This window comes from Procambarus clarkii, chromosome 64 (genome assembly GCF_040958095.1).
Source record: "Procambarus clarkii isolate CNS0578487 chromosome 64, FALCON_Pclarkii_2.0, whole genome shotgun sequence".
Taxonomy (NCBI): domain Eukaryota; kingdom Metazoa; phylum Arthropoda; class Malacostraca; order Decapoda; family Cambaridae; genus Procambarus; species Procambarus clarkii.
The window spans coordinates 8,663,728-8,687,727 of NC_091213.1; the positions used below are offsets into that span (position 1 = coordinate 8,663,728).

Sequence of the window (24,000 nt, forward strand, 5' to 3'; positions counted from 1 at the left end):
CAGGTGTTAGAACAGCTGTGTATAGTATGCCAGGTGTTAGAACAGCTGTGTGTAGTGACAGGTGTTAGAACAGCTGTGTATAGTGACAGGTGTTAGAACAGCTGTGTGTAGTATGCCAGGTGTTAGAACAGCTGTGTGTAGTATGCCAGGTGTTAGAACAGCTGTGTATAGTGACAGGTGTTAGAACAGCTGTGTGTAGTATGCCAGGTGTTAGAACAGCTGTGTATAGTGACAGGTGTTAGAACAGCTGTGTGTAGTATGCCAGGTGTTAGAACAGCTGTGTGTAGTATGCCAGGTGTTAGAACAGCTGTGTGTAGTATGCCAGGTGTTAGAACAGCTGTGTGTAGTATGCCAGGTGATACAGGAATACTCTTATATCACCTTAGATATAACACACACACGTGTTGAGATATAACACTAAAGTGCAACACATCAGAAATGCCCATTAGACCACTTAAATACAAAAGTGTCAGGAAAGTGAGGCCACTTATTGTAATTCACTTAAGATGTTTTTGTTCCTCTTACGTGTAGTCCATCAACCACGTGCCCTAAACCACTTAAGAGAAGCTGTAACCACTTAAGAGATACTGTAACCACTTAAGTGATACTGTAACCACTTAAGTGATACTGTAACCACTTAAGTGATACTGTAACCACTTAAGTGATACTGTAACCACTTAAGAGATACTGTAACCACTTAAGTGATACTGTAACCACTTAAGTGATACTGTAACCACTTATGTGATACTGTAACCACTTAAGTGATACTGTAACCACTTAAGTGATACTGTAACCACTTAAGTGATACTGTAACCACTTAAGTGATACTGTAACCACTTAAGTGATACTGTAACCACTTAAGTGATACTGTAACCACTTAAGTGATACTGTAACCACTTAAGAGACAGTGTAACCACTTAAGTGATAGAGTAACCACTTAGAGATCCTTAGCGGTAGTGTCCGCATGCTCATGTTCTAACGAACTTACCCAAGTTAATCTAAAACAGTCTAAGCTAACCTAAAGGCATCCTAAACTAACGATATATATATATATATATATATATATATATATATATATATATATATATATATATATGTCGTACCTAGTAGCCAGAACGCACTTCTCAGCCTACTATGCAAGGCCCGATTTGCCTAATAAGCCAAGTTTTCATGAATTAATGTTTTTTCGACTACCTAACCTACCTAACCTAACCTAACATTTTCGGCTACCTAACCTAACCTAACCTATAAAGATAGGTTAGGTTAGGTAGGGTTGGTTAGGTTCGGTCATATATCTACGTTAATTTTAACTCCCATAAAAAAAATTGACTTCATACATAATAAAATGGGTAGCTTTATCATTTCATAAGAAAAAAATTAGAGAAAATATATTAATTCAGGAAAACTTGGCTTATTAGGCAAATCGGGCCTTGCATAGTAGGCTGAGAAGTGCGTTCTGGCTACTAGGTACATATATATATATATATATATATATATATATATATATATATATATATATATATATATATATATATATATATATATATATATATATATATATTATATATATATCGTTTCCAACTGGCTGTTGCGACACATAGAACAAGCTATGTTGGCTCAGGGTGAGAATTAGTTGTTCAACATATAGGCAAGATTGATTTAGAATAATTAGAAATAGAACTAGAAAGGGTTTTGTTACAACTTCAATTATTACATTAATAGTCGGTCTGTACAGCAGTTCCACCCCAAGCACAGGCAGGGTTAGAAGTATACTAATGTATATTCCTAAGTATACTGTGGTATACTTAGGAATATATGTATGGCAACACAGTTCCTCTTGTGTCTTGACACTGAGCCATCTGTCTGCGGGTATGACAGGAGTAAATGAGTGTTGGGTAAGGCCTCGCTGTCTTCCAAACCAGTATTTACCCAGGTCTTTCCTAAATCTTAACTTATCCAATTTATATCTATTGTTTCGGGGTTCAATTTTGTGTTATATGTTCAATCCTTTATTAATATCCTTTCTGTTATATGTCTCCCTTAACTCTTCGCTTTTTATAGTGTAAATTAAGCTTTTTTTAATCTCTCTTCATATGGAAGGTTTCTAATTTGCGGGATTAACTTTCTCATCCTTCGCTGGACGCGTTTACGGGAATTTATGTCCACTCTATAGTGTGGCGACTCAAATTGAACCACATAATCTAGATGGGGCCTAACAAGAGCAAGATATAGCTGAAAAATAATATTAGGTGTTTTATTGTTAATGGTTCTTCAAAAAAATCCCAGTGTCATATTTGTCTTATTATGAACATGCATTGATTTTTCGACTTTAGATCTCTAATGATTATGACTCCCAAATAATTTCACATTCAGATTTCGCAATGTCAACGTTATCAAGCTGATATCTTGTAATCCCTATCATATTGTAATCCTATTTAGCCTCGGAACTTTATATTTTTTCAGCATCAAACTGCATCAGTCAGTCTTTCGGTTATTTCAAAAGACTATCTAGATCATCTTGAAGAGATTTTGAGTCTTCTAAATTGATTTCCCGGCTCTGTTTTTGTGCTGTCTTTATATCGTCCACAAATCTGCAAAAACTGCTGCTCAATCTCGTATCCAGAACGTTTATATATATATGGTAGACAACAGAGGTCTCAGGACAGAGCCCCGGGGCACTCCACCTACAACAGTTCCAATGTTACTGCATTACACATGTTCACTAGTACCACGTAGGTGTATCGTGACATCTATCCCTGTTCCTCTTACTATGAGCGTCCCTCATCGCCACCACAAACCTCATCTTCCACTACTAGTCCCATAAATATCCACTATTTCCGGTATTGGTCCTTAGCGACCAGTACGTGCGCACTTCCTGACTTCATCTTCCAGCGATGTCTCCGAGTATATCCCGCCTCTACCCACTTCTTTCTTGGCAGGGTCGGAAGGTGTCAAGCTGCAGACGGTGCCGGGGACGCCTTCACGCACGGCCACCGAGGGAGGAAGCCAAGGGGCCATGGAGAACGAGGCGCTTCTTTGAAGGAGACACAAGTGGACTAGAAGGCCGCCGGGAGCGGCCATTTATCTTGTTGCTCCTGCGGACTTGCGGTTCCCCTGGAACACCGCGGGAAACCCATCGTTGTTTTTCTTGGTCGGGTCGCTGGAAGTTTGCTGGGATGTGATCTTCGGATGACATGGCGACCCCATGTCGCATTTATTGACATTCTTCGTGTAGTGTTGGCTGTTCCAAGAGCGCTAAAGATTGGGAAGTTCTATACATTCCATAAACCATCACTACCGAATGTTGTAGATTCATGAGATAGAAACAGCGTCCTGGAAGACACTTGATGTGTTCCCCTCGACCCCCCGAGAAGGCAGATTAGGTCATCTATGAAGACCTGATCCACGACCGTCCTTCCCAACGTAAGCGGCCACTGTAAATCTGAAATTTCCTCAATTCACACTTAGATGGATCGATGGTGGAGGGGAATGATCAGGGGGACCATCCGTGACACACCAGGGCCATCAAGTCATATTAGGGCTCATTAGGACCACCAGGACTCGCAAGGGTCCAACAGGGGCCAAACATAGCCCTCAATGCACCTACCCGGACCAAGATGAAGGCATCGCAGGACTCCTGTGATCGATTTTGTTTAACTTGAAGAGCCCCCGAGAGCATTCCGGAGGGCACCTTCCCTGCTTCTCCAGCGGCCAAGACAGCTATTGTTTTCACATGTTTATGTCCACCACGTTGTAGGTAGCTGGTTACCTCCTTCCCTAACTCCCCTTCCCCGCACACCCGCTACAGTGTTGGTTACTCTACCATATCAATAGTGTTACTTGATGTTATAACGTGACAATACGTCATCGTGACAGACTACCAGCTGACCTAGTCAGCCGCCGCATATATTGCAGTTGTTATTTCTGGTGAAACAAATCTTATCTTTAAAGAGTATTTACGACTATTGTCAAGCCTGCTGATGACTCTGCAGTGACTCGTGCCAAGGATGCCTGGTGTATGAAGAGCATAACAGCTCCTTAAGACATGGTGGATATGTAAGATGGATATGTAAACAAACTTCAGTGTATGTGAAAGATGACATAGAGAGAGAGGACACGGAACCCATGTCGTGGTGTTTGTACATAGAGCTTATGTGTATGCCAGATATTTTCTATAAAGTATAGGCTTATGTAAGAGTTATTTACATAATTTCAGCGTATGTTAAGGCATCAAAGTGGACGATGAACAAGCTTACCCTTCCCCGCTGGGCTGCGTATATGAGAACGTGGCAGTAAGGGTGACTGATGTTTGTGTTAAGTTGGGTCTAAAGCCAGTAGGGAGAGACACACACACACTCCCTCGCAGTGCCAAGAAACTGGGCGACCGCAAAACCTGTAAGCCCGCCTGTAAGCCCGCCTGTAAGCCCGCCTGTAAGCCCGCCTGTAAGCCGGGAAGGACAACGCGATAGACCCCAGAAGCCATATTTGCCGATGCAACATTAACTCTCATTACCGAAGGGAGCAAAATAAAATGAAAAACATTTGTTCTTGTTTTTCCCATTTTTATATTTCCTGTTTATATATCAATGTCAAACGCCTCCTCAAAGTCCTCAGTGTTACCAACTTAGGGGTGTTATAATATTTATTTGTAATGTATTCACGTGTTGTAATTCCGTTATCTAAACGGACGTGTGTTGTGAGTTGTAAGATCAGGTCCAGGATAACGTTCCTGGCCCGCCACAGAAGCAATTAAACTAGAAAGGATAGATCAAGAGATGAATCCTGACAGATGGTCCTCAACTATTACTGTCTTCGAAGACGAGCAATAGACAAGAAATTATAAAGATTTCTGTATACCACAAACCTAAACCAAAATTAAATTAATCCAGTTTCTGAATCAAAATTGGACCAAAGCTGTGGGTTTGGTGTGAGTCCAGACATCGTTAAAATAGATCGCATATACTGCTCAGGAACCCAGAACTCCGATCATATTTCGGACTAAGAACACCAGAATGGCCGTAAATCCACTTCGCGAACACCAAGAACCACGATCAGGTAGATCACAAAAATTGTATCAGGGGTCACGATGACAATGACGATGGATAGAGTTATTGATCAAACAACTTGAAAATTATGATAACCAGAGGATGAGGCGACGGCGACGTTTCGCTCCGTCCTGGACCATTATCAAGTCGATTGTAGGTATAACCGGTCCAGGACGGACCGAAACGTCGTCGTCATCTCCTTATCTTCTGATGAGTGGTCTGGTCATCATATCTTCACCCACGGTATTGTAACTCATCATCTTCAACCACGTTATTATAACTCATCATCTTCAACGTGAAAATTAACTAGTTTTGGACCACAAAGCAAACTAATGGATAATATAATTAAAAGCTTGATTAATATGAGAATAAAAAATATAAATAAACCGGATCAATATATAAATTAAAAGAGTTCATGAAGATAGAGATTAAACCAAACACAAATGTGATAATTGTTTAATTAAACTTTAATCAATTAAATCAAACTATTGATCAAGTTTTCGAACGATCACCAAATGACTGAATGAATTTCTCAAACAAAATGTAAAAATAAAAACTAGATTTAAGTTAATATTAACCACCTAGAAATTGGGAAAAGGCTTATGAGTCATGTGTTAATGTGAGCCTAAAACTTATCTATCCAGCAAGTAATTGGATTAAGTTGAAGATCGGACACCAAGGAACTGAATGTATTAAGAACTTATCTATCCTTATCTTATCTAAAACTTATTTATCTAGAACTTATCAAAGGGTTGGACCTTCAAGAAGGGGAAAGATCAAGATCACAATACTGGCCCAAAAAAAATTTGAAAAAAAAATTAATAAAATAAATTAAGTAAATTTAAAACTGAATACAGGTAATAAACTTAGTAAAGCGAGTATCGAAGAGGGAGCACAAGGAGAGAATTTACTTCAGCAATTGTAATGTTATTTAATACTTTAGGGAAAAAATATAACAATTAAAATGCATTTATGATAACAATTTTCCTAAATCTCGTGTAATACTCATGTGTTTTCTCTCTCAGTCTCTCGTAACTTAATGTTCTATCTTGACTCTTGATAGATATCTTTATCTATATATATCTTTACATGTCTCTCCACACATGTAGTTACTATGGTGCTCTAGCTCTCAGCTCTTTTATCTTCCATGCTCTTTAGCCATATCTCATTCCTTCAAATTTTCCGATGCAATAAATGCAAACTTTCACCTCTCAGACTCGTGGACACTGGAATTCGTAAGCATTTTTTCGCCGTATTAAAACTTTTAGACTAGAGGCCGGATTTTCTACGCCATTGGTCTCAAGTTTTGACAAATGGGGGAATCCGGCTTTGTTGTTATTGGCCGGATTCCTGTGCACCCCCTTAACCCATTACCCATTTTGACCAGTCACAAAAACGAGTCTTTCTTCAACGCCTTTATTGGCTGATTGTTTTAACCAATCACCATCCGCGTCTTCTGATTCTGAGCCCACGGAAGACGCTGAATGGTCGTTGAGATTCAGCATGTGAGTTATGTTCATGTGTGTGTGTGTGTGTGTGTGTGTGTGTGTGTGTGTGTGTGTGTGTGTGTGTGTGTGTGTGTGTGTGTGTGTGTGTGTGTGTGTGTGCGCAGGATTGTTTCTTTTTCATACAAATCCGTCAATCTAATCATTTTTCAAGTTTTCTTGACGTCATAATAAACAGAAAATCGTTTCAAATCATTTCCGATTTCTAGGATAAATGTCTAAATGTCCTCCCACGTGACGGCGTAACCTTTCGTGATGTACATAGTTGGAAAAATGACATCACCACTACTTTGTTTTCATTTTCCATTTCATGAATGAACGCGTATGTCTTACGAGCGGCGCATCGTCGTCCATTTTTGTAAATAAACAAATCATGTTTATACTTAACTCTTTAGTCACTCCTCGTGATAATGTTCTCAAGTGCACCTTTGTAAATAGTAAAAAAAAAAATTTAGGCATTTGCACAAAACCGCTGTGAAAGCTTAGAGCAAAGATCCGTTGTAGGTTTAGTGAATTGCAATCCTCTGCAGTAAGACTTACGATCCCCAAGTTTGTTTACCTTTGATCTCATATCCTTTCTCGGTTGGAGCTGAATGTTGAGGTGTTTATCATAGACATTGTTATTATTGTTATTGATAATTCATTATTTATCTTAATTCTGCCTCACGTGTCAATTACTGTTGGGAAAAAGGACCTAATGAGTCCCAGGTACTTACTCACCCAAGCAGTGTTGGTTTAGTTCAAACTTTTAAGATACTAATTGCTGTTATTAGACAATTATTTTAAGTGACATTTCTCGTGTGGAAGTGACTATGTTTGGGTTGCCAAAACCAGCTCCATATTAGTCTTATTATAATTGTTTTTATTAATATAATTATGAACTCAATTAAAATTAATTCAGGCGTTCTGTGATCTTTTGTATATATATATATATATATATATATATATATATATATATATATATATATATATATATATATATATATATATATATATATATATATATATTCACTCTCTCGGTTTGTCTTATGTACACAAAAAACATTGTTCTATGTACGCTTTATCGAATTGAATCATCCCATTACCCTACTGTGACACCGTATCCTAGTACTGTGTCGTGGTGCCATATCCTGGTACCATTTCCTGGTCTGTCTTAGTACCACGTCCAGGTGCAATGTCCTAGTACCATGTTCTGGTACCATGTCCCTAGTACTATGTCCTCCTGGTACCGTGTCCTGGCACCATATTCAAGTAAAATGCATTGGTACCAGGTTCTGGGAGTACCATCATGGGTACTTTGTGCAGGAACGATCACTGGTCCTAGTACCTGGTACCATGGTACTGGTACCATTAATGAGAACATACTAATGACCTAAGGGTAGAAGTGATGCCATAATAGGGGTCACTTCTCTCACCACAGTCGACATGAAGTCATAATACACAGTGATGCCACAGTTAACAAGACACTTAACACCAGCTGATATCAGCTGATAACTTATCAGCTCATAAAACACCTAACACCTTGACAGACTTAAAACAACAACAACTACACTCTAACTTAAGATAACTGGCAATCATTAACATTAAAGATAACTAGGTTAAAATTATTGTTTGTTGGTTAATTTTTTTTTAGGGTGTTGCAAGTTGACGAATTGCACAGTACAGATTCTGAGCGTTTGTCTCTAGCAGTATATATTATATAATTAATATAATTATTATTATTGCCATTTATTAAATAATTTATTAAATAAATATTTTTATTTAATAAATTATTAAATTTATTTATTTTAATAAACCATTTATTAAATAAATATTTTGACCTTGATACATATCACTACAGTATTTTTACTTTTTTATAATATATATATATATATATATATATATATATATATATATATATATATATATATATATATATATATATATATATACTAGCCTGACTATCTATCTTGTGCATCTAACAAATATCTTCTTGGATATCTTCACAACTCTAATCTGTCAGACTATTTTCTAAAAGTTGTATCTATTATATACTTGAAAAAAATACCCAGTTTCGAGTTTATAAAAAAAAAATCTAAAAATAATGTTGCAATTAAATTTCAAATGTTTTTTTTCTTTATGACTCTTGAAACAACAAGATACATATATTATATACATATATGGACTACATATATGGTGTAGTCTCACACTTACTGACCCATTCCCTACGCTGATATATAGGCATTTATGGTGTAATGTTTGCACTCGTTATCATAGATTTAACAAAAATTTGTTTACAATATAATTTTTAACTTTCATTATAATATGCAAATGTACCAATTATAGTCACAAACATAATTTAATCAATAATTTATATTCTTTAATGAAGTGGTGGATTTATTTGATAACTATTTTTTTTTTTGGTGTGCAAATCAATATTGTAAATTATAATTTTTTCAGATTTTGTTTTATTTAATGCACTGATGACTTCCCTATAGTAATTAATCATCTTTTTAAGTCTGTGACGTTCCTGGTTCTTTCTCAACCTCTCCTGTTATATAAATTATATATATATATATATATATATATATATATATATATATATTCTCATTTAAGGAACCTTAGATAATTATGTCTTCAAGTTTTCAGTAAAATTGCGTGACTCGATATACACGGGTATATACAAAGATATATATTATATATCTAAATATATAATATTATTACATATATGTTCCCACCGCCAGACTTTATATTTTTATATCCATCTCTCAAGTTCATCTTTTCAAACCGTTCGTCCTCACGTTCATTTTGACCCAAGTTCGAGCCTACTTCCCAGTCACAGACTTTGTATTGTAGGTAAGGCAGGCTGCAGGAATGATACCCTAGCCAGATAGAAATATTTTACATCCCTGCACGCCTAGCCTCCTCTCTTCTATCCCCCCCCTCTCTTCAATTTTCTGTGTATGGCGAAGTCTTCTACATCTTTTAATAAAGGTCGGATACATGCTAGTCTTGTTTGCTTCATCCTTTATGAACTTAAAAAAATGAAAAAGGCGCGGATTTATAAGCGTAGTTTGAGGACGCGCTGGATAAAACTAATGTTTTTTAAGAGGGGGACGGGCACGCTTTAATAAATTAATTTAATTAAAGGGTGAGGGACCCCTTGTGTAGATGTATTATTAAATACGAAAGTACTTAAGGAAATTCCTGTTTCAATTCTTCCTCCGGGGTCTGACACTGTCACATTTTTCATCACGTGATTAACTTTCGTGATTTACACACACACACACACACACACACACACACACACACACGTGTGTGTGTGTCCCCTGGGCAAAGACCGGGCCGCGGGGACGCTAAACCCTGAAATCATCTCAAGATAACCTTAAGGGGCCTCGTAGCCTGGTGGATAGCGCGCAGGACTCGTAATTCTGTGGCGCGGGTTCGATTCCCGCACGAGGCAGAAACAAAATGGGTAAAGTTTCTTTCACCCTGAATGCCCCTGTTACCTAGCAGTAAATAGGTACCTGGGAGTTAGTCAGCTGTCACGGGCTGCTTCCTGGGGGTGGAGGCCTGGTCGAGGACCGGGCCTCGGGGACGCTAAACCCCGAAATCATCTCAAGATAACCTCAAGACGAATTATAATGGGTTCAAACGGGTTCAAGTGTACACACTCACCATTATAACTCGTTTAACAACCTCTAGCTACATAATGTTCGCGGAGTAATTAATGAGTAATGAAGTGATTAATCTACATGCAGGTTCCCGCAGGTGCTGTGTAGAGCGGGTAAATTACGAGATATGGTGCCTCATTTCCCCATCCTGGATTCGAACCCAGGACAGCTGTAGTCAGAGCAAACATAAATACCCCAAGCATCACAGTCTAATTCAGTGTGACGATATATATCCATATTAGTTATGGCTGTTTAGCTTTCAAAAATATACTAAACGAAATAAAATTTGTATATAATAATTTTTATCTTATTTATATTTATACAAATTATATAAATCGGATCGACAGAAGAAACTTAAAATAAAAACCATAACTGAGAGAATAACAATGCCTTAAAAACCGTATTTCAAAACTCCCTAAATATAGGTGTTTTTAGCTCAATATAATATTAACAGCTAAATAAATCAAAATATATATAGAAAATCAACATAAAATTTATTTATTTATTTATTTATTTATTGATATATATACAAGAAGGTACATTGGGTTTGTGAGAATACATTGGATAGTACAGTATTTACACTCTTGTAAAGCCACTAGTAAGCGCAGCGTTTCGGGCAGGTCCTTAATCTAGCAGATAATTTTAAGTAAGTAATTTCAATCAGGAATTGATAAATGATAAAGATACATTACAAGAGAAAAAATAGAAGCAAGAAACGTCCCAATACATCTCCCCAACTAAGAAATCTTCTAAGAATCTAAGAAAAAATCTAAGAAAAAAGAAATCAATCAATCTCCCCAACTATAAAAACATGACATACATATTATCAGTTAACAAGGCTATTAATTCACAAGATCTAACAAGCCTACCAGGTTGTGGGCGTCGAACGAGCAGTCCTTCAGCCATAGTGCCTCACTCGACGTGAACAGGTACTCAGCAGGGCATCCAATCACCTCCTGTAGACACCAAAAACATTAAAGAAACTTCTTAAGAATAGAGTTGTGGCGTCGTAATAGGAAAAAACGATACAGGGGGGAGGGAGAAAGACTGACAAGCATCGCTGTGTGTGTAACTGAGCTCTATATAGGTCTATAGGGGCAGTCACCTGCCTCGTCACGTCTTGGGGGGTCAGCACGTCACGTCTTGGGGTCAACACGTCACATTCTGGGGTCAACACGTCACGTCTTGGGGTCAACACGTCACGTCTTGGGGTCAACACGTCACGTCTTGGGGTCAGCACGTCACGTCTTGGGGTCAACACGTCACGTCTTGGGGTCAGCACGTCACGTCTTGGGGTCAGCACGTCACGACTTGGGGTCAACACGTCACATTCTGGGGTCAACACGTCACATTCTGGGGTCAACACGTTAGGATAATTCCCGCAAATCTCAACAGGAACCCCACACACACACACACACTCAACATACGACACGCGATACTGTTGCACACGCAATATAGCGCGATACAGAGGGAGAATAATTGTTTCGTGGATGGGAGTGCCGCTTGCAGCCGCCCCTGTGTCTGTCACCTTCATAAACCAACTGTTGGTCTGATGTCAGTTTCTCGCTCTCTGGCCGCTCGTCACGCTGGGGGGGGCTGTCAGACAGGGTAGTTGTGGTAGCCATGGTGGTGGTGGCAGGGGTGGTTGTGGTGTCAGTGGTGGTGGCAGGGGTGGTTGTGGTAGCCATGGTGGTGGTGTTAGTGGTGGTGGCAGGAGTGGTTGTGGTGTCAGTGGTGGTGGCAGGGGTGGTTGTGGTGTTAGTGGTGGTGGCAGGGGTGGTTGTGGTGTCAGTAGTGGTGGCAGGGGTGGTTCTAGTATTAGTGGTAGTGGCAAAAATGGTTCTAGTATCAGTATTCAATCTATTTCTACCTGCAGGATCGAGCTCTTAGCTCTTTTTCAACCCGTCATCTCAACCAATTGGTCGCCTTTTTATTGATTTTATTTTTTTTTGGCGTTATGGTAACCACCGTTAGAAATGTAACCTATTATAAGTAACGGTCCGCAAATATCTGCGTTTTCTATGCATCGGACTCGATAGTTCAGATGAATTGCTCGGGTTTTTGCATTTTAATTTAGGTTTGAATTTTGGGTTAAAATGGAAAATTTACCATTTTTCGGAATGGTAAATCAATATAATAGGCTGTTTGGTGCCACCTCTTCAACCGTCGATTATATGATGTACTTTCTGATGTACCGACGTAACTTTGTCTTTCTGATGTTCCGACGTAACTTTTTCTTTCTGATGTTCCGACGTACTTTCTCTTTCTGATGTACCGACGTACTTTCTCTTTCTGATGTTCCGACGTACTTTCTCTTTCTGATGTACCGACGTACTTTCTCTTTCTGATGTTCCGACGTACTTTCTCTTTCTGATGTACCGACGTACTTTCTCTTTCTGATGTTCCGACGTACTTTCTCTTTCTGATGTACCGACGTACTTTCTCTTTCTGATGTACCGACGTACTTTCTCTTTCTGATGTTCCGACGTACTTTCTCTTTCTGATGTTCCGACGTACTTTCTCTTTCTGATGTACCGACGTACTTTCTCTTTCATATCTACTATGCACTTCTCTCTCTCAAAGACACATGACTATGCAGCTGTCTAACTCCCGGAAACCTATTTATATCTAGGTGAAAAGGTGCATGAGGTGAAATGAAACGTTGCCCAAGCATTTCTGTCTCGGCTTGAACCCGGGTCTCTGGATTATCACTAGTAAAGCCGGCGGTAATGTAATGTTATTTCGTCGTTAAACTTCACCTATAATCGGTAACTAAGGTCACTGTATAAGTGAAGGTTATAGTAATCTATTCCTTCTATCATCCGCGTTTCACATTCTTCCCTCCATTATCCCTTTCACCTATTGCTTCCCCCATCATCTCCACCTCTTCCCACCTCCTCATCGCCATTTTCTCAGCCCCCAATTTCCATCTCCCTTGCATCTCTCAACAGATTTTTCCTGTACGGACTGGCTTTCTGGACAATTTCTCACCTGCTGTTGGTCGCAGATGGCTCCTTGAGCGCCTCTCCAATACCTGCCGGAGACCAAGGTGTCGCGCCCAGGTAGCTGCCTTAAATTATCGGTGGGCGGCCGCGGTGGGCTGGCCTCTTGTGGGGGGAGGGGGACAATCTTCCTAAGGGGAGAGGTGAGAGGGGAAGAGGGAGGGAATATATAAAAATGAGAGGATGAAGAGAGAGACTTACGGGCTCACCATATCCCGTGCTACATAGACACTTCGTCCTGAGTAGCTAAATCTTCAACAACAACAAGAAGAGAGAGACCAGGTCCAAGACACTTCAAGACGTTATACGACCAAAGGTCACATTCACTTCAAACATCTATATACCACCTACAGGCTACCCTATGCCCGCGGCACCTCTTGTGGGTGGCTTAATCTTCACCAATCGAGAGAGAGAGAGAGAGAGAGAGAGAGAGAGAGAGAGAGAGAGAGAGAGAGACAGACAGACAGACAGAGAGAGAGTAAGGTGTGTGTGTGAACGGACAGAGATAAAGCTACAGTGTAGACTAGTAAACTAACCACTCCGACATATACCAAACCACGACTGATACTCTCTGAAACCTTGATTAAAAAAAAGGAGCCGTCGTGTGTAGGGGAGACGAATGATGTTAGAAGTTCATCTCCTGGTCTACTGGATGCTGCATCTGTCTGACTCTCAGAGCGGCAAACACAAAATGATTCAACAACAGACGAGGAAAACATTGAAAACAGCCTTTGTAAACTTCAGTCTTATAAATTCGGCTCGTAGATTTGTTTAAATCCCTTCTTATCCTGTAAACTGTAAACATTGACTGATCAACGGTTGTGCAGTTTCTGCAAACATGTAAACAACACGTAAATTTACTCAAAACTCTTTCGAACTTGTAAATAATTATCGTAAAATACCCCAAGATGACCTAGGCAAGGTGCAGAGTGGGTCTGAGAAACGGCTACTGGACTTAAACAGCAGGAAGTGTAAGGTTATGAAAATGGTAACACGTGATAGGAGGCGATAAGGACAGTACACAATGAAAAGGGGAACTACCTCCTTGAACGATCACAGAAAATGACATTGAAGTAGACATAACACCAAGCTTAAATCAGGAGGAACATTTAAACAGGATAACATCAGCGGCGTGCTTTACAAGCGAACATCAGAACACCATTCAAGAACGTGAACAGAGACAAATAACCAAGCAACAATGCTGTACGCGAGAAACTCCCTTAACAATAATCCACAAATTGCTAATTACACATTTGCAACTACATCAATAACTTATACAACAGATTATAGTTGTATACAACTTATAAAGTCGTAATAGGAGTACCTCTGGCTCCCGAAGCTACAACAACAACAGCTTATACAACAGGGGGCTACTTATTCTTACGGGCTATTCATGCCCGTGCCACCTTTTGGGTGGCTTAATCTTCATCATCATCATCGGCTACTTATAAACGCGAATCATATTTCCTTAGTTTGCAAGCATCTTCCCCATGCTAAGGGAGGGGGCGCGGTGCCCCCCGCCTTCCCAGTCATCACGCTGGCATTTACACCTCAACGACCATTTACCCCCCCTTGTTAGCGGCACCTAAGAGCCAATATCCGCCGTCTCTGGTGACGGACCCTTCACTGGGGAGTCAACTAAGGCAATGGGACCTGGGATATTGTATTGTTCCAACCACACATTGACACCCGCACTGGCTGTTATGCTGGTGATAGGCTGACGCTCTCTGGCGCTCTCTGGCTCTCTCTGGCGCTCTCTGGCGCTCTGGCTCTCTCTCTCTCTCTCTCTCTCTCTCTCTCTCTCTCTCTCTCTCTCTCTCTCTCTGGCGCTCTCTCTCTCTCTCTCTCTGGCTCTCTCTCTCTCTCTCTCTCTCTCTCTCTCTCTCTCTCTCTCTCTCTCTCTCTCTCTCTCTCTCTCTCTCTCTCTCTGGCTCTCTCTCTGGCTCTCTCTCTGGCTCTCTCTCTCTCTCTCTCTCTCTCTCTCTCTCTCTCTCTCTCTCTCTCTCTCTCTCTCTCTCTCTGGCTCTCTCTCTGGCTCTCTCTCTGGCTCTCTCTCTGGCTCTCTCTCTCTCTCTCTCTCTCTCTCTCTCTCTCTCTCTCTCTCTCTCTCTCTCTCTCTCTCTCTCTCTCTCTTTCTCTCTCTCTCTCTCTCTTCCGCCAACGTCATTGCCAAAGCATCAAGCCATAACGACTATATAGCACTAGGAAGGGGGTCAGGATCAAGATTTGGGATGGGACGGGGGAAAGGAATAGTGCCCAACTACTTGGATGGTCGGGGGACTGAACGCCGACCTGCACGGGCCCTCAGGAGCCATCACTAAGGGCGGCACGAGCCTAGAGAGTATACCATACGAACCCAACCAACCCACTTAACCTGTCTAGGACGATGCATAGAAAACGTCAATTTCACGGTGATTTAAATATTACTAATACTCTTTTGTACAATCACACTAACGAGGCGGGACCAAAGAGCCAGAGCTCAACTCCCGCAAACACAACTAGGTGAGTACATATAACAGCTACAATGGCCTTAGACGAAGACGTAAGAAAAACACTAAGATATGGTAGATAGATCAGATAGAATGATAGAGGATAAGATAGAATGATAGAGGATAAGATAGAATGATAGAGGATAAGATAGAATGATAGAGGATAAGATAGAATGATAGAGGATAAGATAGAATGATAGAGGATAAGATAGAATGATAGAGGATAAGATAGAATGATAGAGGATAAGATAGAATGATAGAGGATAAGATAGAATGAGAGTAATACGGAGAGGTTGTTCACAGACCAGTCGGCCAGCGGCCGGAATGGTGAGAGGACAGACTGTTACACACTCCACGTGTCCTGGGTGAGAGGTGAGAGAAGGGTGAGAGGTGAGAGAAGGGTGAGTGGTGAGAGAAGGGTGAGAGAAGGGTGAGAGGTGAGAGAAGGGTGAGTGGTGAGAGAAGGGTGAGAGGTGAGAGAAGGGTGAGTGGTGAGAGAAGGGTGAGAGGTGAGAGAAGGGTGAGTGGTGAGAGAAGGGTGAGAGGTGAGAGAAGGGTGAGAGGCGAAAGCGACTGTCTCCAGAGAGAAACCTCAGCCCTTAACGACGACAATTCAATCCTCCCCCACCCCCCCACCCACCCCTCTACCACCATCTCCCCATCCCTTCCCATCACCCCCATCACTCCCCACCATCTCCCCACCCCCCATCACCACCCACCGCCTCACAAGCTCTCTCGTAGTGGCGGGGAAAAAGAAGCCCCGCACAGTCTCCCTCTCCCCCCCCCCCCCGCTGGCAGGGAACTTTTGCAGGGAAGAAGTTGCGCCTTCAAGTTGTGAAGGGAGGAAATGACACCCGGACCGACCATTGTCACCCGCAGGTAACTCTAATCGTCTAAACTTATGGTCGGGGACACCTGGCGGAGGTGGTTATAGGTGAGGGGGGAGGGGGGATGGGCAGGGGGGGAGGGGAATGGTCTAGGGAAGGAGGAGGGAGAGAGAGAAAGGGGAAAGGGAGAGCAACAGAAGAGGTAGGAAGGGGAGTAAAGGGGAGGGAAAGGGTAGACATAACATATTATAAGAATTGTAATATAATCGTTGTACCAGATAACTCACTTGGAAGAGTCGGGTCCCTAGAGTTGAAGTTCATTACCAGCAGACACACACACACACACACACACACACACACACACACACACACACACACACACACACACACACACACACACACATATGTAGATATGATAGAGCCCAATAGGCTCAGGAATCTGTACACCAGTTGATTGACGGTTGAGAGGCGGGACCAAAGAGCCAGAGCTCAACCCCCGCAAGCACAATTAGGTGAGTACAATTAGGTGAGTACACACACACTTCAAGAGTCAGAGAGAGAGAAAGACCTGGGGGTTGATATCACGCCAGACCTGTCCCCTGAAGCTCATATCAAGAGGATAACATCAGCAGCATATGCCAGGTTGGCTAACATAAGAACGGCATTTAGAAACTTGTGTATGGAGTCATTCAGAACTTTGTATACCACATATGTCAAACCAATCTTGGAGTAAGCAGCTCCAGCATGGAGTCCATATTTAGTCAAGCATAAGTCTAAACTGGAAAAGGTTCAAAGGTTTGCCAACAGACTAGTACCCGAGCTGAGAGGTATGAGCTACGAGGAGAGACTACGGGAGTTAAACCTCACGTCGCTGGAAGACAGAAGAGTTAGGGGGACATAATCACCACATACAAGATTCTCAAAGGAACTGATAGGGTAGATAGGGACATGCTATTTGACACAAGGGGCACACGCACAAGAGGACACAGGTGGAAACTGAGTGCCCAAATGAGCCACAGAGATATTAGAAACAACTTTTTTTAGTGTCAGAGTGGTTGACAAATGGAATGCATTAGGCAGTGATGTGGTGGAGGCTGACTCCATACACAGTTTCAAGTGTAGATATGATAGAGCCCAAGTAGGCTCAGGAACCTGTACACCTGTTGATTGACAGTTGAGAGGCGGGACCAAAGAGCCAGAGCTCAACCCCCGCAAGCACAACTAGGTGAGTACACATAAGCTGAAATACTTGTCATCCCAAAGTGAACCGTAGCATCCTGTGAGCGGCATTGGACTCATTTACCCATCCTGTGAGAGGTATTGGACCTCTTTACCCATCCTGTGAGTGATATTAGACCCCTTTACCCATCCTGTGAGCGGTATTGGACCCCTTTACCCATCCTGTGAGTGGTATTGGACCCTTTTACCCATCCTGTGAGTGGTATTGGACCCCTTTACCCATCCTGTGAGTGGTATTGGACCCTTTTACCCATCCTGTGAGTGGTATTGGACCCTTTTACCCATCCTGTGAGTGGTATTGGACCCTTTTACCCATCCTGTGAGTGGTATTGGACCCTTTTACCCATCCTGTGAGTGGTATTGGACCCTTTTACCCATCCTGTGAGTGGTATTGGACCCTTTTACCCATCCTGTGAGTGGTATTGGACCCTTTTACCCATCCTGTGAGTGGTATTGGACCCTTTTACCCATCCTGTGAGCGGTATTGGACCCCTTTACCCATCCTGTGAGTGGTATCGGACCCTTTTACCCATCCTGTGAGTGGTATTGGACCCTTTTACCCATCCTGTGAGCGGTATTGGACCCCTTTACCCATCCTGTGAGCGGTATTGGACCCTTTTACCCATCCTGTGAGTGGTATTGGACCCCTTTACCCATCCTGTGAGTGGTATTGGACCCTTTTACCCATCCTGTGAGTGGTATGGACCCTTTTACCCATCCTGTGAGCGGTATTGGACCCTTTTACCCATCCTGTGAGCGGTATTGGACCCTTTTACCCATCCTGTGAGTGGTATTGGACCCTTTTACCCATCCTGTGAGCGGTATTGGACCCCTTTTACCCATCCTGTGAGCGGTATTGGACCCCTTTACCCATTCTGTGAGTGGTATTGGACCCTTTTACCCATCCTGTGAGTGGTATTGGACCCTTTTACCCATCCTGTGAGTGGTATTGGACCCTTTTACCCATTCTGTGAGTGGTATTGGACCCTTTTACCCATCCTGTGAGCGGTATTGGACCCCTTTACCCATTCTGTGAGTGGTATTGGACCCTTTTACCCATCCTGTGAGCGGTATTGGACCCTTTTACCCATCCTGTGAGTGGTATTGGACCCTTTTACCCATCCTGTGAGCGGTATTGGACCCCTTTTACCCATCCTGTGAGCGGTATTGGACCCCTTTACCCATTCTGTGAGTGGTATTAGACCCCTTTACCCATCCTGTGAGCGGTATTGGACCCCTTTACCCATCCTGTGAGTGGTATTGGACCCTTTTACCCATCCTGTGAGTGGTATTGGACCCCTTTACCCATCCTGTGAGTGGTATTGGGCCGTTTTACCCATCCTGTGAGTGGTATTGGACCCTTTTACCCATCCTGTGAGCGGTATTGGACCCTTTTACCCATCCTGTGAGCGGTATTGGACCCTTTTACCCATCCTGTGAGTGGTATTGGACCCTTTTACCCATCCTGTGAGTGGTATTGGACCCTATTCTCATCCTGTTACCTATAGTGGAAAAGTTTAGAGGCATATAATAGGCTCAGCAACTGAACCTCAGAATAAATTTAGCTAAGTGACTGGCTTGATAAGCTAATTACATAGTTTACAATCATGTACGTCGTCAGTCTATTCTCATTACCACTCTTGATGTTATCAAGAGAAAAACTTTGATGTACTATAACAAAAGAACAAATATGTTTGTTCTTCCGAAGTGTTCAATCGACTTTATATGTTTGTTTCCGTCTAAAATTGTTCGTTTTCTGTAGTGGACAAATTGAGTACAGAAAATGTAAATTTTAAGAGAAACTTATATATTATTTTCACCATATACGTTTCTCGCAATAAAGATACTAGTATTTACACTTTGTATATGTTATGGGTTTAGTTATTTTGTACATAGGTATATTTCAAATTATCGATGTCAGAACCGAACGTTTCCGAGTTCGATTCCCGCTAAAGTCGAGATGTTTGGACACGTTTTCTTGTACCTAATGCGCCTCTCCACCAAGCAATGGTCGGGGGCTTGTGGGTGGTGAAGTACTTGTTGACACAACACTAAGTATTAAACCCCTGCCAAGTTTCCTTATAATGACATATATAGCGGTCATTCTTCACCCAGCGGTTGACAAGTGCTCCTAATTTGCCCCTTTGTCTGTGTGGGTGTTGGCCCGAGGACATGTTTATGGTGAGAGGCGAGGAGGCGGGTCTTTGGCCGGGCTCTGGCTGCAGATTGAGCCACTCGGAACAAAAAGTGACAAGCAGCACCGGCTATGGTGAGCCCGTCGTACTTGTACCTGGCACAGGAGATGTGCATGCTCCTCATAAACTATATATGTATGTATATATATATATATATGTATGTATATATATATATATATATATATATATATATATATATATATATATAGAGAGAGAGAAAGAGAGAGAGAGAGAGAGAGAGAGAGAGAGAGAGAGAGAGAGAGAGAGAGAGAGAGAGAGAGAGAGAGAGAGAGAGAGAGAGAGAGAGAGAGGGGGGGGGAGGGTAGGGATAGCGAGGGAGGAGAGAGAGAGAGAGAGAGAGAGAGAGAGAGAGAGAGAGAGAGAGAGAGAGAGAGAGAGAGAGAGAGAGAGAGAGAGAGAGAGAGAGAGAGAGAAAGAGAAAGAAAGAGAGAGAGAGAGCACGCGCGAACCTATGACCAAGATAATGCCAAGCCGCTACTACCGAGGTCTGGTCGGAAACCGGGCCGCGGGGCTGTTGATCTCCGGAAGCTAGACAAGGTAGATAGACTAATAATAATAATAAATGGCCGTACAAATAACTAACCATTAAAGAGACTGTAAACCGACAGGTACCATTTAAGCGCCATATATCACACTGCTGTTAATTAGACCATAAATGTAGCAGCACCTGGTTCCAGCGTCATTTTTCAACCGGTTTGACTCTGGGGTGTTGAAGATCTGATTCACGAAGCAGTTACACGCAAGCACTTACGAACCTGTACATCTTTCTTCAATCTTTTGCGGCTTTGGTTACATTTATTAAAATTTGCAAGCATGAAAACTTGCCAATCAACTGAGCTTATTGTTATAAACAGCCTCCTGATACTTCAGAGCTCATTAATAGTTTAATAATTGTAAACAAAGCCGCCAAAGATTGAGAAAAGATGTACAGGTTCGTAACTCCTTGCGTAACTGCTTCGTGAATCTGGTCCCAGGTGTTTGCCAGTCCCATGAACTGTTTGACAGTCAGATCAACCAACACCAGACAGAACCTCACCCAGGAAAATATTACTGTACATTTTTTGTATAGTGGAGCGTGTTTTAAATGATATTGTCTTTGTGTGTGTTGATGGAGGAGTTGTAAACTCCGCCGCCAAGACGCCACCACCAGGGAGGTTAGTTCTTGCTCATTGTTAATAATAGTTTACTTGGTCGTAGTGTGTGGTAGTGTAGGTTAGTGTTTGTTGATGTTGTGGTAGTGTAGGTTAGTGTTTGTTGATGTTGTGGTAGTGTAGGTTAGTGCTTGTGGCTGTTGTGGTACTGTAGGTTAGTGCTTGTGGCTGTTGTGGTACTGTAGGTTAGTGCTTGTGGCTGTTGTGGTAGTGTAGGTTAGTGTTTGTTGATGTTGTGGTAGTGTAGGTTAGTGCTTGTGGCTGTTGTGGTACTGTAGGTTAGTGTTTGTGGCTGTTGTGGTACTGTAGGTTAGTGCTTGTGGCTGTTGTGGTACTGTAGGTTAGTGTTTCTGGCTGTTGTGGTACTGTAGGTTAGTGCTTGTGGCTGTTGTGGTACTGTAGGTTAGTGCTTGTGGCTGTTGTGGTACTGTAGGTTAGTGCTTGTGGCTGTTGTGGTACTGTAGGTTAGTGCTTGTGGCTGTTGTGGTACTGTAGGTTAGTGTTTGTGGCTGTTGTGGTACTGTAGGTTAGTGTTTCTGGCTGTTGTGGTACTGTAGGTTAGTGCTTGTGGCTGTTGTGGTACTGTAGGTTAGTGCTTGTGGCTGTTGTGGTACTGTAGGTTAGTGCTTGTGGCTGTTGTGGTACTGTAGGTTAGTGCTTGTGGCTGTTGTGGTACTGTAGATTAGTGTTTGTGGCTGTTGTGGTACTGTAGGTTAGTGTTTCTGGCTGTTGTGGTAGTGTAGGTTAGTGTTTGTTGATGTTGTGGTAGTGTAGGTTAGTGTTTGTGGCTGTTGTGGTACTGTAGGTTAGTGTTTCTGGCTGTTGTGGTAGTGTAGGTTAGTGTTTCTGGCTGTTGTGGTACTGTAGGTTAGTGCTTGTGGCTGTTGTGGTACTGTAGGTTAGTGCTTGTGGCTGTTGTGGTACTGTAGGTTAGTGCTTGTGGCTGTTGTGGTACTGTAGGTTAGTGTTTGTGGCTGTTGTGGTACTGTAGGTTAGTGCTTGTGGCTGTTGTGGTACTGTAGGTTAGTGCTTGTGGCTGTTGTGGTACTGTAGGTTAGTGCTTGTGGCTGTTGTGGTACTGTAGGTTAGTGCTTGTGGCTGTTGTGGTACTGTAGGTTAGTGTTTGTGGCTGTTGTGGTACTGTAGGTTAGTGCTTGTGGCTGTTGTGGTACTGTAGGTTAGTGTTTGTTGATGTTGTGGTACTGTAGGTTAGTGTTTGTGGCTGTTGTGGTACTGTAGGTTAGTGCTTGTGGCTGTTGTGGTACTGTAGGTTAGTGCTTGTGGCTGTTGTGGTACTGTAGGTTAGTGCTTGTGGCTGTTGTGGTACTGTAGGTTAGTGCTTGTGGCTGTTGTGGTACTGTAGGTTAGTGTTTGTTAATGTTGTGGTACTGTAGGTTAGTGTTTGTGGCTGTTGTGGTACTGTAGGTTAGTGCTTGTGGCTGTTACCAACCTTACTGAGGAACCAAGAGAAAGTATAGTAATAATAATACTGCTGAGGAGACCTCCTCCCAGCCCCGCCAGGACCCGGGGCGTCCCAGAGCCCCCTCAGAGAACGCTAGCTACCCCACCTACCATAAACACACACCGCCCTACTGATCATATACATAGCCTGTCAGCCCGGCCCGGCGCTCACTATGATACATAATCAAGGAGGAGACACCCAGGAGCCAGGCGCCGTGGGTACGGATCTCTGGGTTAAAGCCGTATTGCAGTGATGACTTGAGGCATCATGACGTTTGTGGCTCGTTAAGGCTTTATAAAGTTTGTCGAGGTACGGTTGGCAGCGGTGAGGGAGAGGGGGGTTAAGGCTGTGTGTGTAGGGGAGTAGGTTGTTTACAATGATATACTTATCAAGTAGCTTAGTGATTTAGCAACAGCCTTGTGGTCGGGGTTGTTACTGCGGGCAGTCGTGGCTGGCGATGGTCGTGGCTGTTGTGTATGTGTTCGGATGGTTTTATTGAAGGTGTTTGGTCGTGTCTGGAGTCTGTTCTGCTGGGAGAGGCCTCCGTTCTTCTGCCGGGAGGAGCTTCCGTTCTCCTGTTGGGAGGAGCCTTCGTTCTCCTTCTGCTGGGAGGAGCCTTCGTTCTTCTGTTGGGAGGAGCCTTCGTTCTCCTTCTGCTGGGAGGAGCCTTCGTTCTTCTGTTGGGAGGAGCTTCCGTTCTTCTGTTGGGAGGAGCTTCCATTCTCCTGTTGGGAGGAGCCTTCGTTCTCCTTCTGCTGGGAGGAGCCTTCGTTCTTCTGTTGGGAGGAGCTTCCGTTCTTCTGTTGGGAGGAGCTTCCATTCTCCTGTTGGGAGGAGCCTTCGTTCTCCTTCTGCTGGGAGGAGCCTTCGTTCTTCTGTTGGGAGGAGCTTCCATTCTCCTGTTGGGAGGAGCCTTCGTTCTCCTTCTGCTGGGAGGAGCCTTCGTTCTTCTGTTGGGAGGAGCTTCCGTTCTCCTGTTGGGAGGAGCCTTCGTTCTCCTTCTGCTGAAAGGAGTCCTTGTTTTGCGGCTCCTGTTGGGAGCAGGAGCCGCTCGTCTGGTTCTACTGGGTTTAATCGTCACTGCTTCTCCTCTTTCTTGACGTGATTGAAGACTCCTGCTTCTTTTCACCCTTGACATGGTTGGAAGTCACTGTTTCTCCTCACCCTTGACATGGTTGGAAGTCACTGTTTCTCCTCACCCTTGACATGGTTGGAAGTCACTGTTTCTCCTCACCCCTTGACATGGTTAAAGGCCCAAGTGTGTCTAGAAGGTTGTGAGAAATGGGCTTGTGGAAGTGAATAGGCTGAAATGTAAAAGACAGGTGGAAAAGGATGAATGGGGCGAAAAGATAATACAAATGTAAAAAAATACTAAAAAGGTGCATAGAATGGGGAATAGGGGATGATTGTG

The 24,000-nt window shown here is 42.6% G+C and overlaps 1 protein-coding gene and 2 long non-coding RNA genes across 3 annotated transcripts in view; 1 reads left to right on the forward strand and 2 right to left on the reverse strand.

The window, feature by feature from the left end:
• Positions 1 to 3,169, forward strand: part of LOC123750728 (metabotropic glutamate receptor-like) — a 191,484-nt gene extending 188,315 nt beyond the window's left edge. The window contains 1 exon segment of the mRNA XM_069309153.1: positions 2,940 to 3,169. Coding sequence (XP_069165254.1) covers positions 2,940 to 3,040 — 101 coding nt within the window. The 3' untranslated portion in view covers positions 3,041 to 3,169.
• Positions 1 to 24,000, reverse strand: part of LOC138354719 (uncharacterized) — a 590,624-nt gene that overhangs the window by 277,159 nt on the left and 289,465 nt on the right. The gene's annotated exons all lie outside the window — the stretch shown is intronic.
• Positions 1 to 24,000, reverse strand: part of LOC138354716 (uncharacterized) — a 118,140-nt gene that overhangs the window by 50,912 nt on the left and 43,228 nt on the right. Inside the window, exon 2 of the long non-coding RNA XR_011223653.1 lies at positions 11,073 to 11,159. This is a non-coding gene — a long non-coding RNA (uncharacterized lncRNA). The remainder of the gene's footprint in view (positions 1 to 11,072; positions 11,160 to 24,000) is intronic.